Genomic DNA, 21963 nt, shown 5'->3' with positions numbered 1-21963 from the left:
TACAGTTATCAGGGGATGTATCACATAAAAAGTCTGTACACAAGTTAGGATAACAAACAAGCTTCAACGTAGGCTAATATAACCCTAAAAACCTAATAAACTAAATGTGTATGAAACTCTGATGTATTTTGCTGCATTTTCACAAAATCTTTTCCTAAAGCTACAATTTTAAGGGCATTCCAAGAGTAAAATCTTTCTTACGATGATCATAGTAATTAGATAATCCTGAGAAAAATAAATACAGCTCAAGGCTTGGCCGTAGGCTTAATTTCCAATTAAGAAGTTTAATTTATCTGGATTGTTTCCCAAGCTAACTTTCGGTACACACCCAGGAGACTCTCAAATATAGTTTTTCTCCTGCACAGCTGCATCTTGGCTGCTTGCTTTCCCAGACAGCCTGGAGAGATGATTCACTAAACACTATGCGGTGTCTTTTCTCAGAGGGCTGCCTTCAATTGTTTAACTGAGTACTTCTGTTTTCTGATTAAAACAATTACAGAGCGTGCTTTCTATTCTGCCCTACATGCTACCACATGCTCTTGAACTGCCCATATTTTTTATCTTCGAGAACAGAATAAGCAGGGATTTAATTGATGAATCTGTGTGTGTCATTTACTCAGCTGTTGACAAATATGATTTTTTTTGTAGGCCAGTTTGCAACTAGAGAAAAATTGTGTTAATGGTTCTTGAAAGAGTTACAGCTTGGTGTGACATAAACAGAGAGTTGTCTATGATAGTTGATTATATGTCTAAAATTGTTCCACTAAATTACCAAACCATGTGATGGAAACAGTAAATGTTGACATTAAAGAGACACAAAGCGTAGAAAGCACAGTCACTTAGTACTGTGAAGAAGGCTTTCTGCATTTGACTTGATCCCCATGGTTTATCATTCACAACCACTCCTCTTCAACCCTGTAAAACAACAAAACCATACTGGTTTCTTGAGTATACTTAACAACAGATTACGCTGTAATAAATTAGTATATCCTTAAGATATCATAACATTTGTAGTTGTATGTAATACAACTATTGTCTTCTAAAAAGGATGGATACGGATCTTTAGCTGTAACCGTATTATAAATAATTATTCCAAAGACTGATGTAGGGAAGTTTGATGTTAGCAATTCATCATACAGGAATACTGCTAGTCGAAAAATTGTACTAAGTCAAAAAATATAAAGCCAGAATTAACAGGAAATGAATTGATAGAAAGTAAAGACAGATTTTGCAAAAACTCCCATCCATTGGTGGATTAAGGCTCACTGGTGCCCTAAGCACTGACAAATCTTGGTGCCCCCCTCTCCTTTGTACATACTGTACAAATCTTCATTGGTTTTTTTTTCTTTCTCAACCTTGTGGTGCCTCCTTTGGGCTTGGTGCCCTAAGCACATGCTTAATCTGCTTAATGGTTAATACACAACTGCTCGCACCTATGGGCAGTGTTCAGAATAACAACTATTTTGTATATCCAGGGACAAAGATCCAGGGACAAATAATATTATACAAAGCCCTGTCAGAAGGGAATAATGTTAAAGTAAGAGCAAGTATTATACTCTTGTATTCCTAGTAAGAGGATTCATCAGCATCTTTTGAAAGTACAATGGACTGCTGTCATAAAGAGAACCAGGGAGATGCTCTTGAAGCAAATATTCAGAAATCATCATGTAAACAAAGAAGAAGGAAGCATTCCTTAAGTCTTGGGAAAGGAAATAGTATTAAGAAGAGTCTGAAGCTGACTTTTCCTTGATTCACTTAGGGTATAAGAAGGTGGAGATGAAAGCACAAGCAGACTTGGGACAGTTTGTTATTATAGCCTATCTCAATAAAGCTAATTCTAGCCTTCCTGTGGAGTCGGCTTCCTGATCTGGTCTATCTCGGAGTGCTATTGCATAACTTAATGGAATGTCCTACTCTGAAAGCACTATATTTCATAAAAGCAAGGAAGGCATGGTAATTTGTAGCCAACGTGAGATGTCAGGGTAACGTTGAAACAAAATTTAAAATAAAAATGGAAAATAATAATTCTGCAGCTGACAACAAGATTTATTTAGTCCATCAATGCTAAATAAATGAATAAGCTATTTATACAATGGGAAGAATAAATGCTGGTCTGTCTGTTGCCTGCCATTTCAAAAGACAGCTTGCTTAAATCTCCCCCGTTTGCCGGTAAGCCAGACTTTGGATAATCAGCCTCTTCATCTTGTCACAAAGCCATCATTTCCTGGCAAATTAATTTTTGATTATTTTGTTTTCCAGCTTCTCCAGAGATTGTTAGATGACCGCAAGCCTACTGTTGAATTGATCAAGCGTGAAGGGGAAAAAATTGCAGAGTCAGCAGAGCCGGCAGATAAAGAAAAGATCTTGAAACAGCTGAGTCTCCTGGATAGCAGATGGGCCACATTGCTTGATAAAGCAGAAATGAGGTACTTGAAACATTTTCATTCACTTACTCATAGAGCAGGGATCTCTTCTAGCTACAGCAAAGAAAACTGTGTAATTTGAAGCTGCTGTATAAGCATTTTTGTTCTAAGATGAGCGTTAACTTTTGAGGCTGGATGAGAAAATGCATTAGCACTGTTAGGACTAGAACTGCAGGTGAAATAAACATGATTTATCTATTCCCTCGGTTAATAAATAGAGGGATAGCTAGAAGGCTGGCATTGTGGATTATAAAATGGGCATGACAAAGTCTACTGCATGGAGGAGCTGGCAAATTAAGTGTTATTTTAATAAAGGATAGATATCTTTTGCACCTGTGAGATTTAATTTAAAACAATTCTAGCCTAGAGTAAAATGGTTCAGTAGATCTAACTAATCTGTGTGCAAATATCAATCAATCAGAATAGAGCTTGAAGGGATCTTGGAGGTCTTCTAGTCTAACCCCCTGCTCAAGAAGAAGATCCTCTTATCGTTTCAGACTGGTGGCTATACAGTCTTTCCTTAAAAACCCAGTGATGGAGCACCCACAGCTTCTGAAGGCAAGCTGTTCCACTGGTTAACTGTTCTCACTGTTGGGAAGTTTCTCCTTAATTCCACATTGCTTCTCTCCTTGAGTAGTTTCCATCCATTGTTTCTTATCCTTGCCTTCCAGTGCTTTGGAAAATAAATTGATCCCCTTTTCTTTGTGGTGGCCCCTCAAATACTGGAATACTGCTATCATGTCCCCTTAATCCTTCTTTTCTCTAGACTGGCCATACCCAATTTCCTGTAACCGTTCTTCATATGTGTTTGTCTCCAGGCCTTTACGTTGCTCTTCTTTGCCCTTTTTCCAAAGCATCTTTTTTTGTAATGTGGTAACCAAAACTGGATGCTATATTCCAGGTGTGATCTTATTAACGATTTATAAAGCAGTACTAATAATTCATGTGATTTTGAAATATGATTAACACAAAGTTCAAAGTGCTACAAACTTTTGTTCTGTTGATAGGGCTAGTGTTTATTTTGATTACTTTTTATTATTAAGTCACAAAGTTTAATTTCTGATTTTTTAAAAACTTTGTAAAGTCCGGAATCTTTTACCTGTATTTGATCCCTAAATGCTTGTTTTTCATTCTCTTGGCATTTTGTAGACATCGCCAGTTGGAAGGGATTTCAACTGTAGCGCAGCAGTTCCATGAAACCTTAGAACCATTGGTTGAATGGTTAGCAACCACTGAAAAGAAGCTTTCCAATTCAGAACCCATTGGAACCCAGGCTTCCAAACTGCAACAACAAATTTCTCAACATAAAGTAAGACTTTAATGGGCAGCCTCTTGGAGTTATTTTTATAGCTTCCTCATTCAGAAGAATTGGAAATTCCTTCTCTACCTTCTTGCCTGAGTTTTTTTTAAATGCATTTCTATATCACTCTAATTGTTTTATTCATTTTCCTTTTTTATTTAGTTGTGCTCATATTTGTTTACATGATTTTGTTAAATTTTCTTTTCATTTTTTTCCCATCTGCTGCTTTTAAAAATCCATTTAGACTTTAGAGGAAGACGTCACCACTCACAATAAAAATCTACAGCAAGCTATTAATATTGGTCAAATTTTAAACACATTGTGCTCCAGGGAAGATAAAGAAATGGTTCAAGAGAAATTAGATTCTTCAGAAGGCCGATACATTGAGGTTCAAGAAAAAAGCAGAAGTAGGGCTGAGCTCCTGAAACAAGCCTATTGCAATGCTCAGATTTTTGGAGAAGATGAGGTTGAATTGATGAACTGGTTGAATGAAGTCCATGAGAAATTGAGCAAATTGGGAGTCCAAGACTACAATACTGATTTACTAGAGAAACAACACGCTGAAATGCTGGTATTTGCCATTATTTTCTGTTATTTTTAATTTACCATCATTAATCATATTATTAACAGTTTCTTTTGTATTTTATTAGTTATTTGGTTATTTCTTATAACTAAATCTTTCATAATGTTTATTTCTTTAGTTACCTCATGAACTCTTTCCTTTTTATTTCCCATGAAGAAAGAAATTAATGAATTATTCCTTAGCAGCAACAAAAAGTTATTCCTTATAAAATAGAACTTTTAGTGATGATTTCTTTGATGTTTATGTGCTGTTGCCTTTTCTCCGTCATTCCCCATATTCTTAAATCGTTAAATTTCCTAGGTTCTTCAAGAAGAGATTAAGATCAGAAAAGATAATGTAGATCAAGCTATTCAAAATGGTTTACTGCTTCTTAAACAAACTACAGGTGAGAAAGATTTATATCAGTGGCAAGTTAAATAGCATCTTTTTACTTAGTTTTTTTACACTGTAAAAGTAACACTGTCCAGAATAAATGTGCTAATCTTTATAGTTAATGTACCATTTTTTTTAAATGACTTGGATTCATATTGGTTGACAGCTGGTTATAACAATATGGTTGAGAGCATAAATTGTGAGTTGGCAATCTTTTTCATTTGGAAAATTAATTTCTGTACTTAAAAAAGCAAACATTTGAATGAGTGGTATCAACACAGGATTTTAAAAGGGATCTTTGGGGAATTAAAACAGCTACAGTTAAGGTGAATAAACTCTACCAAGTTTCATTCTATGTTGCATGTCTACTGGTTACAGGAACAAGAACGCAGGGATAATAAATAAATGAAAATCTAGTCATCCTTCATGGTTTTCTTATGCTCCATAAAACATAACTTCAAGGAGTGGAATGGTGATGATAAGTCACCTCAGTCCTTATTGGTTATCTTTTCCTGATGTGATGTTCGGCTAGGATTATAAATACCAGAATTCCTGCCAGAAAACCAACATACCACCCTTTCTGTGCTACTCAGACTAGCATTTGTTGCTTCCTAAGGTGTCTTTGTTTACGTCAGGGGTGTCCAAACTTGAGAACTTTAAGACTTGTGGACTTCAACTCCCAGAATTCCCAGGCCAGCATGGCTGGCTGGGGAATTCTGGGAGTTGAAGTCCACAAGTCTTAAAGTTCCCAAGTTTGGACACCCCTGGTTTACGTCTTACCAGAAGTAAATGTTCAGTCAGTGAAAATGTCCACCACAGCCATTGTGCGGAAAATTTGTAGAAGTTTCTTTTTGTAACCACTAAAATTTCTCAGTCTCCTAAGTAATTGATGGAAACATTTTACAACGTTTAGCCTCTTTAAAAAAACAATTAGATGGCTATTGCTGTATGGTTTTTGGTAATTAATTGGAAGAAGTATTTTGGACTAACTACCTTCTTAATACAGTGCCAGCCTTTTTTCAATTCCCTGTGGAAGCCTGAAAAAAAGCAGACTGCCTTAAGAGTAGAAAGGTGCTTTGTTTTTATGGGGTCCAGACATTTCTTTTTATAGTTTTTTTGACACATTTTAGCAGCCTGCAGAGTTTAAGTTATTTTCCATTTATAGTTTCACCATATGTGATCCTGGAAATACTGATTATATTTGACATGTTTTGTAGTTTTAAAGTATTGCTTTTATAAATGAAATCATAGTTACGAATGGAGTTATATATCCACTTAGATATCAACAAATAATTTAAGCTGTAGATCAATTGCTTTAGTATTTATTTCAGCAGTCTTTCTATTCTCCCTTTTCGAGGAGGAGGAGGAGGAGGAGGGCTAAGTAGATGACTGTGATAGTGAATGTTGTTGTAAGGTTAAAATGATTGAATTCCAAATGCATATAGCACATCTGGTTTAGAAGGCAACATCTTGTGAATTTTCTAGACTTTATGAAGTTTCCCAAAGATAATAGTTTGAGTCTGAGAAGAGTGGTGTGTGTGTGTGTGTGTATGTATTAAACAATGCATTTATCACTTCCATCTGTTTTTTTCCATTGAATTAATTCACAAAATTGTTTACAAAATAACTGCTGACATTTCTTGAAAGATTTGGATTATTAATATAAATTGCGCAGTTAAGAAAACTGTCATTTGGTATTATAATAAAAAGAATCCAGTCTTCTCTAACATTTGGCTATAACCCCTAAACTATTATGGGCATATTAGAAGCAATAGGATTAAGGTTGATTTGGCTAATGGGCCTGTAAACTCTTCCCCAGATATTTTACAATAGATTCCCCCCCACCTTTGAGAAGGATCAGAGCATTATGAAAAATGTTCCTCCAAGCCTTAGCTAGATATATTCAGGATTAGCCAGGCTACAGGTAAACTTGTTTGCTCCAGGATTATCAGAAAACTATTTTTTTATGAAAGTACATTCAAAACCGGTTAAAGATAAAACTTAAAAGTAATCCCATATATCTATCAAAATAATCCTGGAGTTTGGGCATCCTAAATAAGTAATAGGCATTTAAAAAAATAAATCGTAGGAATATTGTGGGTTGTATATGATTTGTCTATAAATTGTATTATTTGCTGCAATGGCCATGTATCTTTTTACCTAACAAGCAAACATGTTTGAATCTGAATATTTTCTGTTACACATTCATCTGAAGAATACAAGAGCTCTAATATTTGGAACTAACAAAAATAACGAGGGACTAACAAGGCAAGATCCTTAATTTATAGTATTTCCTTACAAAATGTCTTAATTAGGCAGCCTTTTTTTCTAAATGAGAAATTCTGGATTCACAATTCATCAGGAACTTATTTATGAATTCTACTGTACTGAATGTTGCCAATATTTAAACAGCATTTTCATAGAACTAATTTTCAGTGAACTAAGTCTCTTGATATTAAAAGTTCTCACAGAAAAAATCCTAAATAATTTTTTGTGGGTTTTGGTTATACGTTGAATCTTGCAGGTCAAGAGGTCTTTGGGTAATTTAAATCAATTGTAGGTCAAGAGGTCTTTAGGTTATGTAGGTCTAACATTTTCAAGGAAATGCTGTTAGCATATTTGACACATCATCTATTGGTGTATTGATCAGATTTTAATCTGAATAGAAATAAAAAGTGCCATCAACTATATATTATGAGATGTACCAAAGGACCTATTTAATAAATGTTATATTTTCTGGTGGTAATACTTTCATTAGATGTTAGTACATTAACTCCCTGTTCCTAGACAGTTTTGGCAGAAAACTAAACAACGGAGGCTGTGATTAGTAGATGGATTGGGAACTATTCCAGATCTGTAAATTAGACTGGGAAGTAGAAAAAGCCTCCTGCAAAGATATTCCATAATGTGTCCATGTATGTCACAATACCTGAGCTCAATCTTAAATCAAGTTTATTATACTGGCTTTTATGTATTTTGTTTTATTTTAGACATAGTTTATAAATCTGTCCCAAACTACAAATTATTAATACATAAATAGAAGTCTTATTCATTTTTGCAATTAATAACTTGAGGTTTGGGGTTTTTTTGTAATGATATTGTTTTCAAATTTTAGGAGATGAAATTGTTATAATTCAAGATAAATTGGAAGGCATCAAAACAAGATACAAAGATATTACCAACCTGAGTTCTGAAGTGTTCAAGACTCTAGAAGAAGCTCTTCAGCTTTCAGGGCAGCTCCAATCAGCTCACAAAGAATTCTGTTCTTGGCTTGACAAAGTTGAAGTCGAATTACTTTCATACAATTCTCAAGATCCCAAAGGCAAAGAATTAAGCGAAACACAAGAAAGACAAAAAGTGAGTATCAAGCTAGAAAATAAAGATTGACTTAACATTTTGTTGTTTGGCTTAGTCTGTTGCATATACTGTATTTTTCGGAGTATAAGACACATCTTTTTTCCTCAAAAAAGAGGCTGAAAATCTTATACGCTGAATACAGCATTTTTTGCCTCCTGAAACCCTACCCCCTTCATCAAAATGGCCATGCATAGCTTGTAGAAGGCAATTTCATCTGGATGAAATTGCCTTTACTTTTCCCATGTACAGTTTCTTATTTGGAATAAATGTTTTCATAAGTTCATTATTTCTTGATTGATTATGTTCATCAAGTTGGTGTTGATAAGAGTTGGTGTTAACCCTTATTGACCACATTGATCAGGATCTCCAAAGTGGACAATATCTATACCCAAGGATTTATGGAACTACCCATTATAGTTGTGGTTTATTATTATTATTCATAGTATTATTAGTTAGAGTAGTATTTATTAAATTATTTTCATGTAATAAATGTGTGGGATTGTTCATGAAGGGGTTAGTGAGTTGAAGAGCTTCAAGGCCCTGACATACATTAAACCTTCTCCAGGATGATCTATCCTCACGTGGTTCTTCAAGTTTCACCCACCACCTCTATAATTGAGTCCACCCAATGGCTGCTGGTCATTCTCTTTCCTTCTACCTTTCCCAGTATTATAGACTTCATTAGAGAGCTACGTAGGTCTCGACATAACATGTCCAAACTATTTTAGCATGGTTATTTGTGCCTCAAATGAGACTTCGTGATGGATTGATTTAATTTGTTCATTTGTTTGTTTTCTGGGCTATCCATGGTATTCTCAGGAGTTTTCTCTTAACACTGTTTTCAAAAATGTTAATGCTCTTTTTATTCTGTTTTCAGACTTTTCAAACTCTTTTCATTTCCACAGACTCATAGGAAAAACTATTACCTGTATGTACCATTGTGATGTTTTTAGGTATAGACATGTCATCTCACCTGAATATCTTTTCCTGGGCCTTCATTTCTATAGTACCAAATACTAATTGCAACGTATAGTATTTCTTGTCTACTGCTTCTTATCAAGAACAGATACTAATTGCAATGTATTGTATGTCTTGTCTACTGCTTCTTTATCAAGAACAGTCAATCCTAAAAGGTAGAAGCTACCTTGCATTATCAGTTCCAAGGCTGTCTCTGCTGTCATTATTTGGGCTCGGGATATTGATTAAGGTAGTGGTCTAGAAACATGAATTCTAGATCTCTCTGAGGTATACAAGCTGGCTGGGTGGCTTTGGGTAAGATGTCTCAGCCAACACACTTTATAGGGTGGGGAACATTGGAGATAGATATTTTATTGCCACTGTGCATGTGCATGTGTGCATGCGCTTAGATGCCCACAAGGCAATGCACATACATGAATAATAACAATCGGAAATCATAAAATATTAGGGCTTGCAGATTGAAGTTGAACACTTAAGGAAAAAGAAATCTGAACCAATCGTGACTGAAGCCATTGGAGCAATATACAATGGGTTTTCTTGATACCTGGAAACTTTTGTTTATCAGACCTGAACACTCAAAGTTTACAAAAAACCACCTTGTTTGGAGCTGCCTATATTTTAGATGCTTCCTTAATAATTCTTAGATTGTTGGTTAGGACTTGAATTATTAAGTTTCCATCAATCTTAGACTGTTAATTTAACTGTAGATTATCCACACATAATAATTCTTGACTTTTGGTACCTCACCTTGCAGATCATTTTCAGTATCAAGGTAGCAGCATCAGCATAGTGCTGATTAATAATGTTCCTCCAGAATGCCTAAATATATATTCAGCATATAATCTTTCTTATAGTAACCTTAACAAATAAAGGGAAGAGTATCACATAGATTTTTGCCAGAGTGTTTATTTCAAATATTCTTTTTTAGGAACTGAAGAAAGAAGTAAAGGATAAGAAAAGTTTATTGGACCATCTCAATGAAGTCAGTAGTGCTTTGTTGGAACTGGTGCCATGGAGAGCCAGGGAAGGGATAGATAAAATGGTTACTGAAGACAATGAACGATACCGGTTAATGAGTGACACTTTAAATCAAAAAGTGGAAGAAATTGATGCTGCAATTTTAAGATCACAACAGGTAAAAGTAATATATTGGTTTAACTTTTCTGCAAACCAGAGTAATACGTGTTGATATCAAGGTTGCATTACACACACACACACACACACACACAGAGAGAGAGAGGCCAGTTCATTTACCTGGGAATTTATGTCAAAATTAAAATGTTCTCTTTGTTTTATTGTATTCTCCTTGCATACATTGGCTCTATTATTCAAGAACTGGGGCTCATCTTGGGGAGGAAGGGGATCCTAGCCATAATCTTCAGACATGAATCTTAGGACAAAGCAAATCCAGTCATTCCCATAGCCATCTGTCTCCTGATTGATGCAAAAATTGCAGATCAGCCTCATACTGGGAAGCTTTATGAGGAACATCATGCAGTGAACTAAGTAAGAATTTCACCAGAACAAAGGATTAAATCTAAATCCTTTTAATGCCTGCAGTTTATGATGCTTGATAGGATCAAATGTGAGGTTGTATAAGTGATGCAAAACTGGTAGGTGTATGTTCTTGTGAAGGATAAATGTTATTCGTATTGCATGTAGCATTAAAGTGAACTAAATGTGCACATCAGGATGTTTCTAGGATAATTTGTGTGTGTGTGTGTGTGTGTGATTTACTAGCCCTTTAATTTAGTATGACTCAGTCCAAATGCCTCTATTTAAAGCAGAGTGTTCAGGCCAAGTATATCTGCTCTGATTATAGTTGTAAAAAGGCAGTGAATGTTTTTGGCCTGTTTCAAATAGATTAAACAGTATGATAAAGAATTACTCATGGGAGAATCTTCAGGCCACATAATTTACTTTTCAGCTATGATTCATAATTAAAGAATAAGATATGATAGCTTATCCATTAATTTCACTTTAAGTCTGGCAATACTCTCGATCCTCAGCTGTCCCTGGATTCTAAGGTGGCAGCTGTGACAAGAAACATCTTTGCACAATTGTGTCTAGTGGGCCAATTTGTTTCAAAGCCAGTCAGATTTAGCAACAGCTATTCATCCTTTGGTTACTTCACAGCTTGAGAGTGTGTGTGTGTGTGGGGGGGGGGGGTTTCTATATTTTTCACATTCCATGAATGTGAGAATGTGCATTAAGCGGTAATGTTTGTACAGAAAAAGTTACATGACCAAAATGAAGGGCAAAAGTGAGTTTTTGAAAAAATAAATGTAAAAGACAGCTTTTCAAATAAAGGACTGTCCTTTATAATAAAAGGTCTAGCCTTGAATGAGATCTAGAAGCTGAAGCTGCCTTTGTGCAAAATGGGGCAGTAAGGCTATTAACCAATCAATGTACTGATCCCTGTAAGATCTCTCTGTACTGGTTGTCAGCTGCTTATCGGGCACAGTTTAAAGTGTTCCTTTTGATGGCTTTGGACCTGATTATCTAAAGAGCAGCCTTTCCCAGTACAAATCTGTGTGACAGATCTCAGAAGAGGCTGACTTAAAGATGCCTCCTAGTTGGCAGCTTGCCTTCCTGTCCCTCTCCTCCTGAGTTGGTGCTATACACTGTGCACCACATTCCCTAAGGAGTTGTGTTTGGCTTCCACAATCTCAGTGTGTAGAAAAATCTGTAAAGATATATCTCTTTTGCCATAGTCTTAATTGTTAGAATCATGCTGTTTTCACTTTAATCTACATCTTTAGCACTTTAGAATATGAGTTGTGTGGCACAGTAGTTAGAATGCAGTATTACAGGCTAACTCTGCTCACTACCAGGAGTTTAATCCTGCCTGGCTCAAGGTTGACCAGCTTTCCATCCTTCTAAGGTCAGTAAAATGAGGATCCAGATTGTTGAGGTCAATATACTGACTCTGTAAACTGTCAGAGAGTGCTGTAAAGTACTATGGAGCGGTATATAAGTCTAAAGAGCTATTGTTACATTCTGAATATTATTTAAAAATTCATCACTTTAAGTGTGATACAGTACAGTACATTAACTGATACAGTTAATATTCTAATATTCTAACTTCAAGATCAATGATAGTGACTTTGAAGAAACATATACTTTTGTAGGACAATTTAGATTCATACAATATTTTTATCAGGTGTTATGGTCAATTCTGGATTTATTTATTTATTTATATTTGGTGCTTCTAGACCGCCCCCTCTCCCAGAAGGGACTCGGGGTGGTGTACAGTCCATAGAGAATATCACAAAATACAATAAAAAAGTGAAATATGTACAGTTTGGAGGAGGTTAAAATGCAATTAAAAGAACTGTACAAAGCTAATATAAATATAAGTTTTAAATCCCTAAAACAGACACAACAAATTAAAAAAACCCTAAGATAGCCAGATAATAATACATTTGCCAGGAGGGACAGATTGTAATTATGCCAGGCCTGCTAATCGGAACAGGTGAGTCTTCAATTTTTGCCGGAAGGAGCGGAGGTCAGAAGTGGTTCCAATGTCGGGGGGGAGGTCATTCCAGAGGGTTGGGCCCATCACAGAGAAGGCCCTACTCCTTGGTGTCGCCCGTTGGCATTGCCTAGTGGACGGCACCAGGAGAAGTCCCTCCCTGTGTGAGCGAATTGGCTGCAGGGATGTATGTGGGAGGATGCGATCCCGCAAGTAACTAGGTCCCGTGCCATGGAGCGCTTTAAAGATGGTAATCAGCACCTTGAAACGCACCCGAAAAACCACAGGCAGCCAGTGCAGCTCGCGCAGGAGAGGTGTTACGTGGGAGTACCTCGTACTCCCCATCACAGCCCGCACGGCTGCGTTCTGAACTAACTGCAGTCTCCGGGCGCGTCCCAAGGGCAGCCCCATGTAGAGAGCGTTGCAGTAATCCAGGCGGGACGTCACCAGCGCATGAGTGACCGTGCGTAGGGCATCCCGGTCCAGTAGGGGGCGCAATTGGCACACCAGGCGAACCTGGTGGAACGCCCCCCTCGCCACGGCTGCCACATGGTCATCCATTGACAGCCGGGCATCAAGGAGGACGCCCAAATTGCGCGCCCGTTCCACAGGGGGCAATTGTTCGCCCCCTATGGCCAGCGATGGAATCAGCTGGCTGAACCGAGGTGCCGGTAGCCACAGCCACTCGGTCTTGGAGGGGTTGAGTTTAAGTCTGTTGTCCCCCATCCAGACCCCGACGGCTTCCAAGCACCGGGACATCACTTCGACAGCCTCGTTGGGGTGGTTTGGGGTTGAAATATACAGCTGAGTATCATCAGCGTAGAGGTGATACTCAACCCCAAAACCACGGATGATCTCACCCAGCGGCTTCACATATGTGTTGAACAGGAGAGGCGAGAGGACCGACCCCTGTGGCACTCCACAAGTGAGTGGCCTCGGGGTCGACCTCTGTCCCCCTGTCAACACACATTGCCTCCGGTCGGAGAGGTAGGAGCCGAACCACCGCAAAACGGTACCTCCGACTCCTATCCCCTCCAACCGGCGCAATAGGATACCATGGTCGATGGTATCAAAAGCCGCCGAGAGGTCTAATAGGACCAGGATAGAGGAACAACCTCTATCTCTGGCCCTCCAGAGATCATCAACCAACGCGACCAAGGCTGTCTCTGTGCTGTGCCCGGGTCGGAAGCCGGACTGGCGTGAGTCTAGATACTCGGATTTGTCAAGGTGTCGTGGAAACTGCTGCGCCACCACATTCTCAACAACCTTCGCTAGAAACGGAAGGTTGGAGACTGGACGATAGTTAGCTAGCTCCATTGGGTCGAGTGAAGGCCTCTTAAGTAAGGGCCTCACCACCGCCTCCTTCAAGGCGGTTGGTAAGGATCCCTCACCCAATGAGGCATTCACCAGGCCCAGAAGCCAGCCTCGAGTCACCTCCCAAGATGCCAGTACCAACCAGGAGGGACACGGGTCCATTAAACATGTGGTGGGTCGCAGCCGTCCATGCAACCTATCCAAATCCTCGGGGGCAACAGAATCAAACTCCTCCCAGGATGGTCTCACAAGACTCGCTGTTGGCGGCCCGTCCGGTCCACTGAGGGGGGCCCATCCGCTCCGGATCTGAGCGACTTTATCCTGCAGATATTCCCCAAACTCCTCTGCTCTGCCCTGCAAGGGTGCCCCCTGCGTCCTCTGTGACAAGAGGGAGCGGGTCACCCTAAACAGGGCGGCAGGGTGGTTATCCGCGGACGCAATAAGAGCAGCGCAATGTCTACGTTTGGCCGCCCTTAATGCCACAAGGTAGGTCCGTAAGTAGGCTCTTACCTGTGTTCGATCAGATTCGGAGTGTGAGGACCTCCACCTGCTCTCTAGACGTCTCCTATGGCGCTTCATCACCCTCAGCCCCTCGGTATACCAAGGAGCCCGGGTGGGTCGCTGCCGCAGGAGAGGTCGCAAAGGCGCAACCCGGTCCAAGGCCCCAGCCGCCGCCCTATTCCAGGCGGCCGCTAGGTCCTCTGACCGAGCGTGGGTCAGGGCTACAGGTAATGGCCCAAGCTCCGTCTGGAACCTATCCGGCTCCATCAGGTGCTTGGGGCAGTACCAGCTTGGACCATCTGGTCCCGCCTCCTCGCGGTGGGGATGACATACAAGAAGCATGAAGGGCAAGGACCTCTGTCTAAAGGGCATAGACTGACCTTGTTGGTTTCATCTCCAAATTCTGTAGCATCTCCCTGCCTTTTTCTTCAAATCTGGAATAGGAAGAGCTCTTAATCTCCGGATGAACAGCTGATCAAACATTAGAACCGGGATGTCAAACTGGTTGCCCCGGGCCGAATGTGTCATGCGCAGGGCACACTCACCCCAGCTCCGCGAATGGGAAAAACATGTGAAACATCATGTGATGACAATGTGACACTGCGGGTTTGACACCTGTGTATTAGAACTTTTCCTAGCTGTCAGGAAAATCGTCATGCAGGGAGGTACTATGAAGGAAAGGTTTCAACTGGGGAGCAAAACAGTACATTTACCTTCTCTGTTGCTGCAACTTTCCCCCTTGAAATATTGTCTGTTAAAAAATATATCTTTGAGGAAGAGGACACACTGCTGGGAAAGGAAACTAATCTCTCCCAGCACTATGTTGTCTCCCATTGAGAGTTTGTTTGCTGATCCTGCCAATAATAATAGCACTTAGAGTTACATACCGCTTCATACTGCTTTCCAGCCCTCTCTAAGCAGGTTACAAAGTCAGCATATTGTCCCCAACAATCTGGCTCCTCGTTTTACCGACCTTGGAAGGATGGAAGGCTGAGTCAACTTTGAGCCAGTCAGAATCGAACAGCTGGCAGTTGGCAGAGTTAGCCTGCAATGCTGCATTCTAACCACTGCCCCATCACAGCAATAGGCATTAAAACAGCTGTCCTCAGTGTCAACTGACACAATTTTAAATCCTAGTTCTGAAGAGTCTTTTCAGAAGTATGGTCTACAAATGAAAGGTATAAATGTGATTGGATTGAATTGTATGGGTATCGTTAAAGGCAAATAGATTAGGGACCATCTCCTCACAATGGGGAATAGCCACTGCTGATATGCAACTTTTGGCACAATTGCCCAAAGTTATTTTGGCCCTCTGCCTAAAATCAGTTCTTCACCCCTGCTTTGAATGCTATGTGTGCTTCCAAAGAGTAAAATATCAATTTTTGTCTCGTAATTTGATAAAATTGAAGCTTGCTGAATTGAGTCTTAAGTGGTTCTGTAGAACTTTCTCCCATTGGGAAGGCAGGGATGCATCTATAGAGATGGAAAGATGGTGGCTGTGGATTTTTTTCTCTCTTTCCATTCAAGAGTGAATTCAAGGAAAAGAATGTTTAAAGGGATTATTCTGTCCAGACAATCTGTAAAATCACCAGAGTACTTATAAAGGAGATATATATGACACAAGTGACTTGCGTTAAGAATGAGAAGTGATTTGCTTTCTGGATTTAAATGTTAATGTTAAATAATAGGGCCTGTATTAAAGCAAGAGTATAATCTTAAAAATGGGCAGCAACTAAATGTAGATAAAATACTCTTGTGCTAAATGTGTTAGCTTCCTACATTTCTGAACAGTTCAGTTTTATTTTAGAAAGTCAAGAAATCTCAGGATCACTAAGGAACATAAAATAAGATTGATGTGAAAATGACAATGGACACGACACAGCTACTTTGAGACCTCTTCACTTTACAAAAATAAATGTCCAGAAAACTAACATATTTAGCACAAATTTATTCTATGATTAGCACTGCAGCTCTCTGGAAAGTCTGTATTTTACCCCACAACAAAAGTACAAAGAGAGATTTTAACATGGAACTATGTCCATGATTTCTACTGAAATTCAGATGAACACAAACAGAGACTTATTTTAGTCTTTTTCTGCCCCTAAGAAATAAATGTAGAAGAAAGCAGGAAGTGAGCCAGCAGGCACAATTCCAGCACCCCCACCCCACCCCCCATGATATTGTAAGAAGAGTTTTATTGGAAATTACTCTTTTATTCTATATTAGTGCAACTTTTCGTGGAAATTCACAGCTTCTTGCATTTCATGGACTTTGATCTTTAATGCTTTCCCTCATTACTTGCCTCTAAGTGCATGTCTGTGATACTCAATATCAGTTGAAGAGTATCCTTCAGGCGTCAGATAGAATAGGCTTATGCTGTACAAAAGCTTACACAACAATAATCCTGTTCATCTTGAAAATATTAAAAACTATGTCATATTTGCTGTAATAGACAAAAAGCAGCACACTCAATAATCTAGACACCATTATTCATAAATCCCTGAATAGTAAATATGGATTGACCATAGCTTTTTGAGATGGAGTAGTTTGTAACTGAATTATGATAAGAGTACTTTTATGATTCTTTTATCTTTAAGTGAACATTTCTATTTTTTAAATAACTGCTTTTTGATGGCCTTTCTTTAGTTTGATCAGGCAGCTAATAATGAATTAGCCTGGGTTGACAAAACAGAAAAGAAACTGATATCTCTGGGTGATATAAGACTTGAAAGGGACCAGACCTTTGCTCAGCTGCAAATTCAAAAGGTAAACAAACTCCATTTGTTATATGTTAAATCAATTCTCATTACAAATTTGATATTATTTGTATTGCATGTGTTACGGTCAACTTCCCTGCTACTCTTAATAGCAATCTGTTTTGTTATATGACTAGGGGTTTACCATGGAAATTTTGAAACACAAGGATACAATAGAAGAACTTGTTTCATCTGGGGATGAGATCATGAAGACATGTACAGAGGAGGAGAAACAAATTATGAAGGTAATAAGGCATTACTTGCACTTATTTGGTAATGAATCTGAATATCTAAACATCGATCCAATTTTGATAGGAAGAAAAACAGAAAATATAATTGAATAACTGCCCATTAATTTATATACACGAATGTTCTTAGTAACGGTTATGATGAATGTACTGGTTTCTTGTAGAAAATTCACACACATTTTATTCGTTGAGTGCATAGTAAGGGTATGTTCTTTCAGCATAATTCTTCTTAGGGTATTCAGCTGGTGTGAAAACGTCCTTCATTTTCACTGATTACTATCTGCAGTGCCATCTCCCACACTGAGGAACCCATGGCCTTCTAGATTAGATACTTGAGGGAAATGAGAATTGCAGAGAGGACCTGATTTTTAAAAATGCAGTGTTATCTGATTTGTTATTGGGAATACTCTGCTGAATGTAAAGCCTTCTGGACATAGAAGAAACTCTTTGGCCCATTGAAAATAAAGTTTAACTTAAGGTTGGTTTCAGGAAGTTTTCCTAGACCCATTTACAGAATAGTCTTCTCCATAAAGGGCTGCCTGTTTATTTCCTGCCAGGATACATCACAGTCTTACTTTAATCTTCTCGTTATTTTATACTTCCCAGTTGTGCTTCCTTCTTATCCATCCCTATCTTTCTGTTTGTTAGTTAGTTAGTTTGTTTATTTGTTCGTTTTAATGAAAGTAAGACTATACACTTGTTGTGATGATGGATATATATGTATTGAGCATACCATTTTTCAAGTCTGTTATGGATAAGTAGGTAAGAAAAATACTATTATAATTTGTTTGTTTGTTTGTTGTTAAAAACAAACAAACACAATCTTATTTTATTAAAAATAGGGTTGAAATTTTTATTCATTTTTTATTTATTTTATGTAATCGGTTTACCATCCATCTCACCATGAGGTGACTCTGGGTGGCTTCCTATCCTACCAAAGGGGGCAATTAAACCAAGGTTGAATAAATCTGTGATTCCTTAATTTTCTAATTTCTCACTCTGATCATAATAATTAAAAACAAAGATCTACAATAGTGTAGATGTCCTCTTGAAGATTCGACTGCCATCAGGGGCCAAACTGTTTCATATGGGCCTTCTTAGACTAGATGTATTTGGACTTTGACTCCTTAACTAGATGTATTTGGCCCCCACTCTCCCAATATTTAGGAAAATAATGAAAGCCCATCTGTTTCACAATTTTTTAATTGTAGATTGGATTTTCTCTGTACTTATGTTCTATAATTATTAATTACCAAACCATCTTGAGTGTTATATGGCTAGAACAGCAGGCTATGAACTTGATAAACCAGTTAATAACAGTGTACAAATTGTTTGCCGAATTAAAATCTATACGTGCTGTGGTTAATGATAACTTTGTTACAGAACAAACTGGAAACTCTCTTGCATAAATACGATATGCTCTGTCAAATGAACTCCAAGAGAAACTTGCAACTAGAACGGGCTCAATCTCTAGTGAGCCAGTTTTGGGAGACCTATGAAGAGATTTGGCCATGGCTAACTGAAACCGAGACCATCATCTCACAGCTTCCAGCACCAGCTCTTGAATATGAAACTCTGAGGCAGCAGCAAGAAGAACATCGGGTAAGGTGTCTGTGGAGATTCTCAATCGTTTGGGTCACAGTTGTCCCAAAGGACAAGCCTTTGGGACAACTTTGGGTCAGGTTGCAAGCATCTTTGAAAGTGTCATTGATTCCAAAAATCAAGAGCAATGCCACATTCTTTTCCTTGCACAAAATCACACAATTTTTAAAATAATTAGGCTGTGCAGTTTTGATTCCTTTATTGTCTCTTTCTCTCTGATTTGCAACAAGTAGTCTTCACTTTGTGACCACAATTGAGCCTACAATTTCAGCTGCTAAGCGAGACAGTTGTTGTGAGTTTTGCTCGGTTTTACAACCTTTCTTGCCACAGTTGTTAGCACACTTAACACAGTTGTTAAGCACAACTAGTTTCTCCATTGACTTTGCTTATAAGAAGGTCGCAAAAGAGAATCCCATAATCCCGGGACACTGCAACCATCATAAATATGAGTCAGTTGCAAAATGTCTGGATTTTGATCACGTGACCCTGGGGATGCTGCAATGGTCATAAGTGTGAAAAATGGTCATAAGTCACTTTTTTCAATGCCGTTGTAACATTGAACTGTCACTAAGTGAACTGTTGCAAGTTGATGACGGCCTGTATTGCTTTTATACTTTCAATTTGTTACCTTCTAAAAAATAAAATTTGGATTATATGGTTAATTTGAGATTATTTTCATCGGGCCAGAAAAGCAATTAATAAAGACTGAATTTCATAAATAGCAGTGTCCTGAAATGAACTGTTATACTTCAGGGCATGAACATAGTTATAACCATATGACAATATATATATTTGTGTTTTTATCATAAAGATGAAAACAAAGAATTTAAAGGATAAAATTCAACTTTAGTCCTTCTTAGAATAATTTAGAAACGGACAAGATTTAAATTAGCGCTTAATTTAAATAATTGGGAATCTCCTAAATAAATATTATTTCATGGGATACTTCATTGCATTTAATTTTAAAAGTGTACTATGAAAACCAGTGCTTTGAACAACCAGAATATTTTTAAAAACAGACTAGAAAGTGTAGGCAGAAAACAGAATAACATAGGACAACTAATAAAAACATCCAGCCAGTTATCCAGCACTAGAAGTGATTTATTAAGTACCAGCATTGTAAAAGTCTCCCAATTGTTTAAATGTGACTAAAAATAGCTTGCTAGTGTTTGAGAGTGCTATAACAAGCAGGCAAGTCAGAATGTTTTCAATTTTTATTCATAATGCACAGGCTTATTCTTTTTTTTTTTACACCTATAGAAAGTATAGGTGCAATATTTCCTTTTAAGTGTATTATAAGTAAGATGCAATTTCTTTCACTTTATCCAATTAAGGGTGAAAGCAGTTTGGCTGTAGGCTGTGGTTAAATACATGCATCCAGTATGAGTTACTTGTTGGCATTGTTTTTGGAAGAGATGTTTAGATTTTTCTTGCTATTTGAATTTGTAGGAGATATAGACAACTAAAATGTGGCATAGTAAGGCTGACAAGTATTTTGCTCTGTTGCAGCAACTGCGAGAGTTGATTGCTGAGCATAAGCCTCACATAGATAAGATGAACAAAACTGGACCTCAACTCCTGGAGCTGAGCCCACAAGAGGGATTTTTAATCCAAGAGAAATATGTAGCAGCTGATGCTCTTTACAGTCAAATTAAAGAAGATGTCAAAAAGCGGGCCCAAACACTGGATGAAGCCATTTCCCAATCAACTCAGGTATTTGGGGGCAGGGGGAAGGGGGTTCTTGCTGTTTTTTAGTTTTTGTTTTTCTCCAGAAGGAAAGCAGATATATTTCCATTGGACAGCTTTGCTCATTTATATCACTGTATTTGCAGTACGTATTCAGGAGTACAACTCACCATATGCTAGGTGGAAAAAAAATCACACATCATGGTTACATAAATTTATTTTTCTTACCTGCTCAAGGATCAGAACCATTGAGAAATCTGTTTGGTGTAAAAAATATAATCTGATTATCTCAAAAAACATAGTTTGGGGGTACTTTTGTGATAAATACTAAATATGTACATTTTCTCAACGTACAAAAAAAATCCCCCCAAATAAAGAGAAGGGCAGTGTGTTTTCACAGAATGTTGGTCAATATGTCAGATCTAGGTTTATCCTTGCATATTTATGCGCACACACACATACTAACTTTAGTGTTCAGTGAACTTTGGCTTAAGAGTGCTTGCCAACAGCAGATGTCTTCAACATAAATCTACCCAAAGTTAAAATAAAATGAATTCTCCAAGTGACATCTTTAAATATGGTTGTAGGAATTCACTCTTTCTTGGTAGTAGAAAGCAATGATTTGTTGCATTCACTATAAATGGGTTGCAAGTTTGTTAGAGGCTATTTCTAGACAAGGCTTTCATTGTGCGGTCCTCCTATCCCTGTTAGAGAATTTTTTGCGGGGCTAAGAGACATCTTCCACTTCTAATTGTGTAGTTTTTGTATAATATATTCTATCTTTTTTTTCTTACACAAAACCCAGTAAAAGAGAGAAGTGTAATAGCTGCCCAGTGGCTTTGGACTAATAGCACTAAGGCCCTTCCACATGGAAGTACTATAAACATCTGATAGCATTTAGCTTAATCAACTAAGTACTGGCATCTACCCTTAAGAAATATCAAGAAGGAATCTCTCTCTTTCTCTCTGACTGACTTTCTCCTGGCCAGAAACTGAAATTGCATTAGACAGCTCTGGATTTTTTTAAAGGTTCTATGTTTGATGAAATACAGTAATGTTTAAATTAAAACTTCTGTTTAATCATTTAGACTAGCGGTCCCCAATCTTTTGGGCTCCCTGGACCAGAGTGAGGGGATAGTTTCATGCATGCAACTTAATAGCAATAGCACTTATATACCGTTTCACAGTGCTTTTACAGCCCTCTCTAAGTGGTTTACAGAGTTAGTATATTGCCCCCAATAATCTGGATCCTCGTTTTACTTACCTCATAAGGATGGAAAGCTGAGTCATCCTTGAGCTGGTGAAATTTGAATTGCTGAACTGCAGCTAGCAGTCAGCTGAAGTAGCCTGCAGTACTGCACTCTAACC

General features: G+C 38.1%; 1 protein-coding gene across 6 annotated transcripts in view; it reads left to right on the top strand.

The window, feature by feature from the left end:
- LOC309386795 (dystonin-like) overlaps positions 1-21963 on the top strand; it is a gene marked incomplete at its 5' end in the record, with an annotated part of 348938 nt that overhangs the window by 268224 nt on the left and 58751 nt on the right. For all 6 annotated transcript variants that reach the window (XM_081942582.1, XM_081942577.1, XM_081942581.1 and 3 more), the window contains 10 exons: positions 2260-2426; positions 3573-3732; positions 3968-4294; positions 4607-4691; positions 7794-8035; positions 9942-10148; positions 16950-17069; positions 17197-17304; positions 18691-18909; positions 20419-20622. In XM_081942582.1, coding sequence (XP_081798708.1) covers positions 2260-2426; positions 3573-3732; positions 3968-4294; positions 4607-4691; positions 7794-8035; positions 9942-10148; positions 16950-17069; positions 17197-17304; positions 18691-18909; positions 20419-20622 — 1839 coding nt within the window. The remainder of the gene's footprint in view (positions 1-2259; positions 2427-3572; positions 3733-3967; positions 4295-4606; positions 4692-7793; positions 8036-9941; positions 10149-16949; positions 17070-17196; positions 17305-18690; positions 18910-20418; positions 20623-21963) is intronic.

This window comes from Natrix helvetica (genome assembly GCF_964273705.1).
Source record: "Natrix helvetica genome assembly, chromosome: 2".
NCBI lineage: Eukaryota > Metazoa > Chordata > Lepidosauria > Squamata > Natricidae > Natrix > Natrix helvetica.
This window is presented reverse-complemented; position numbering and strand designations above follow the sequence as displayed.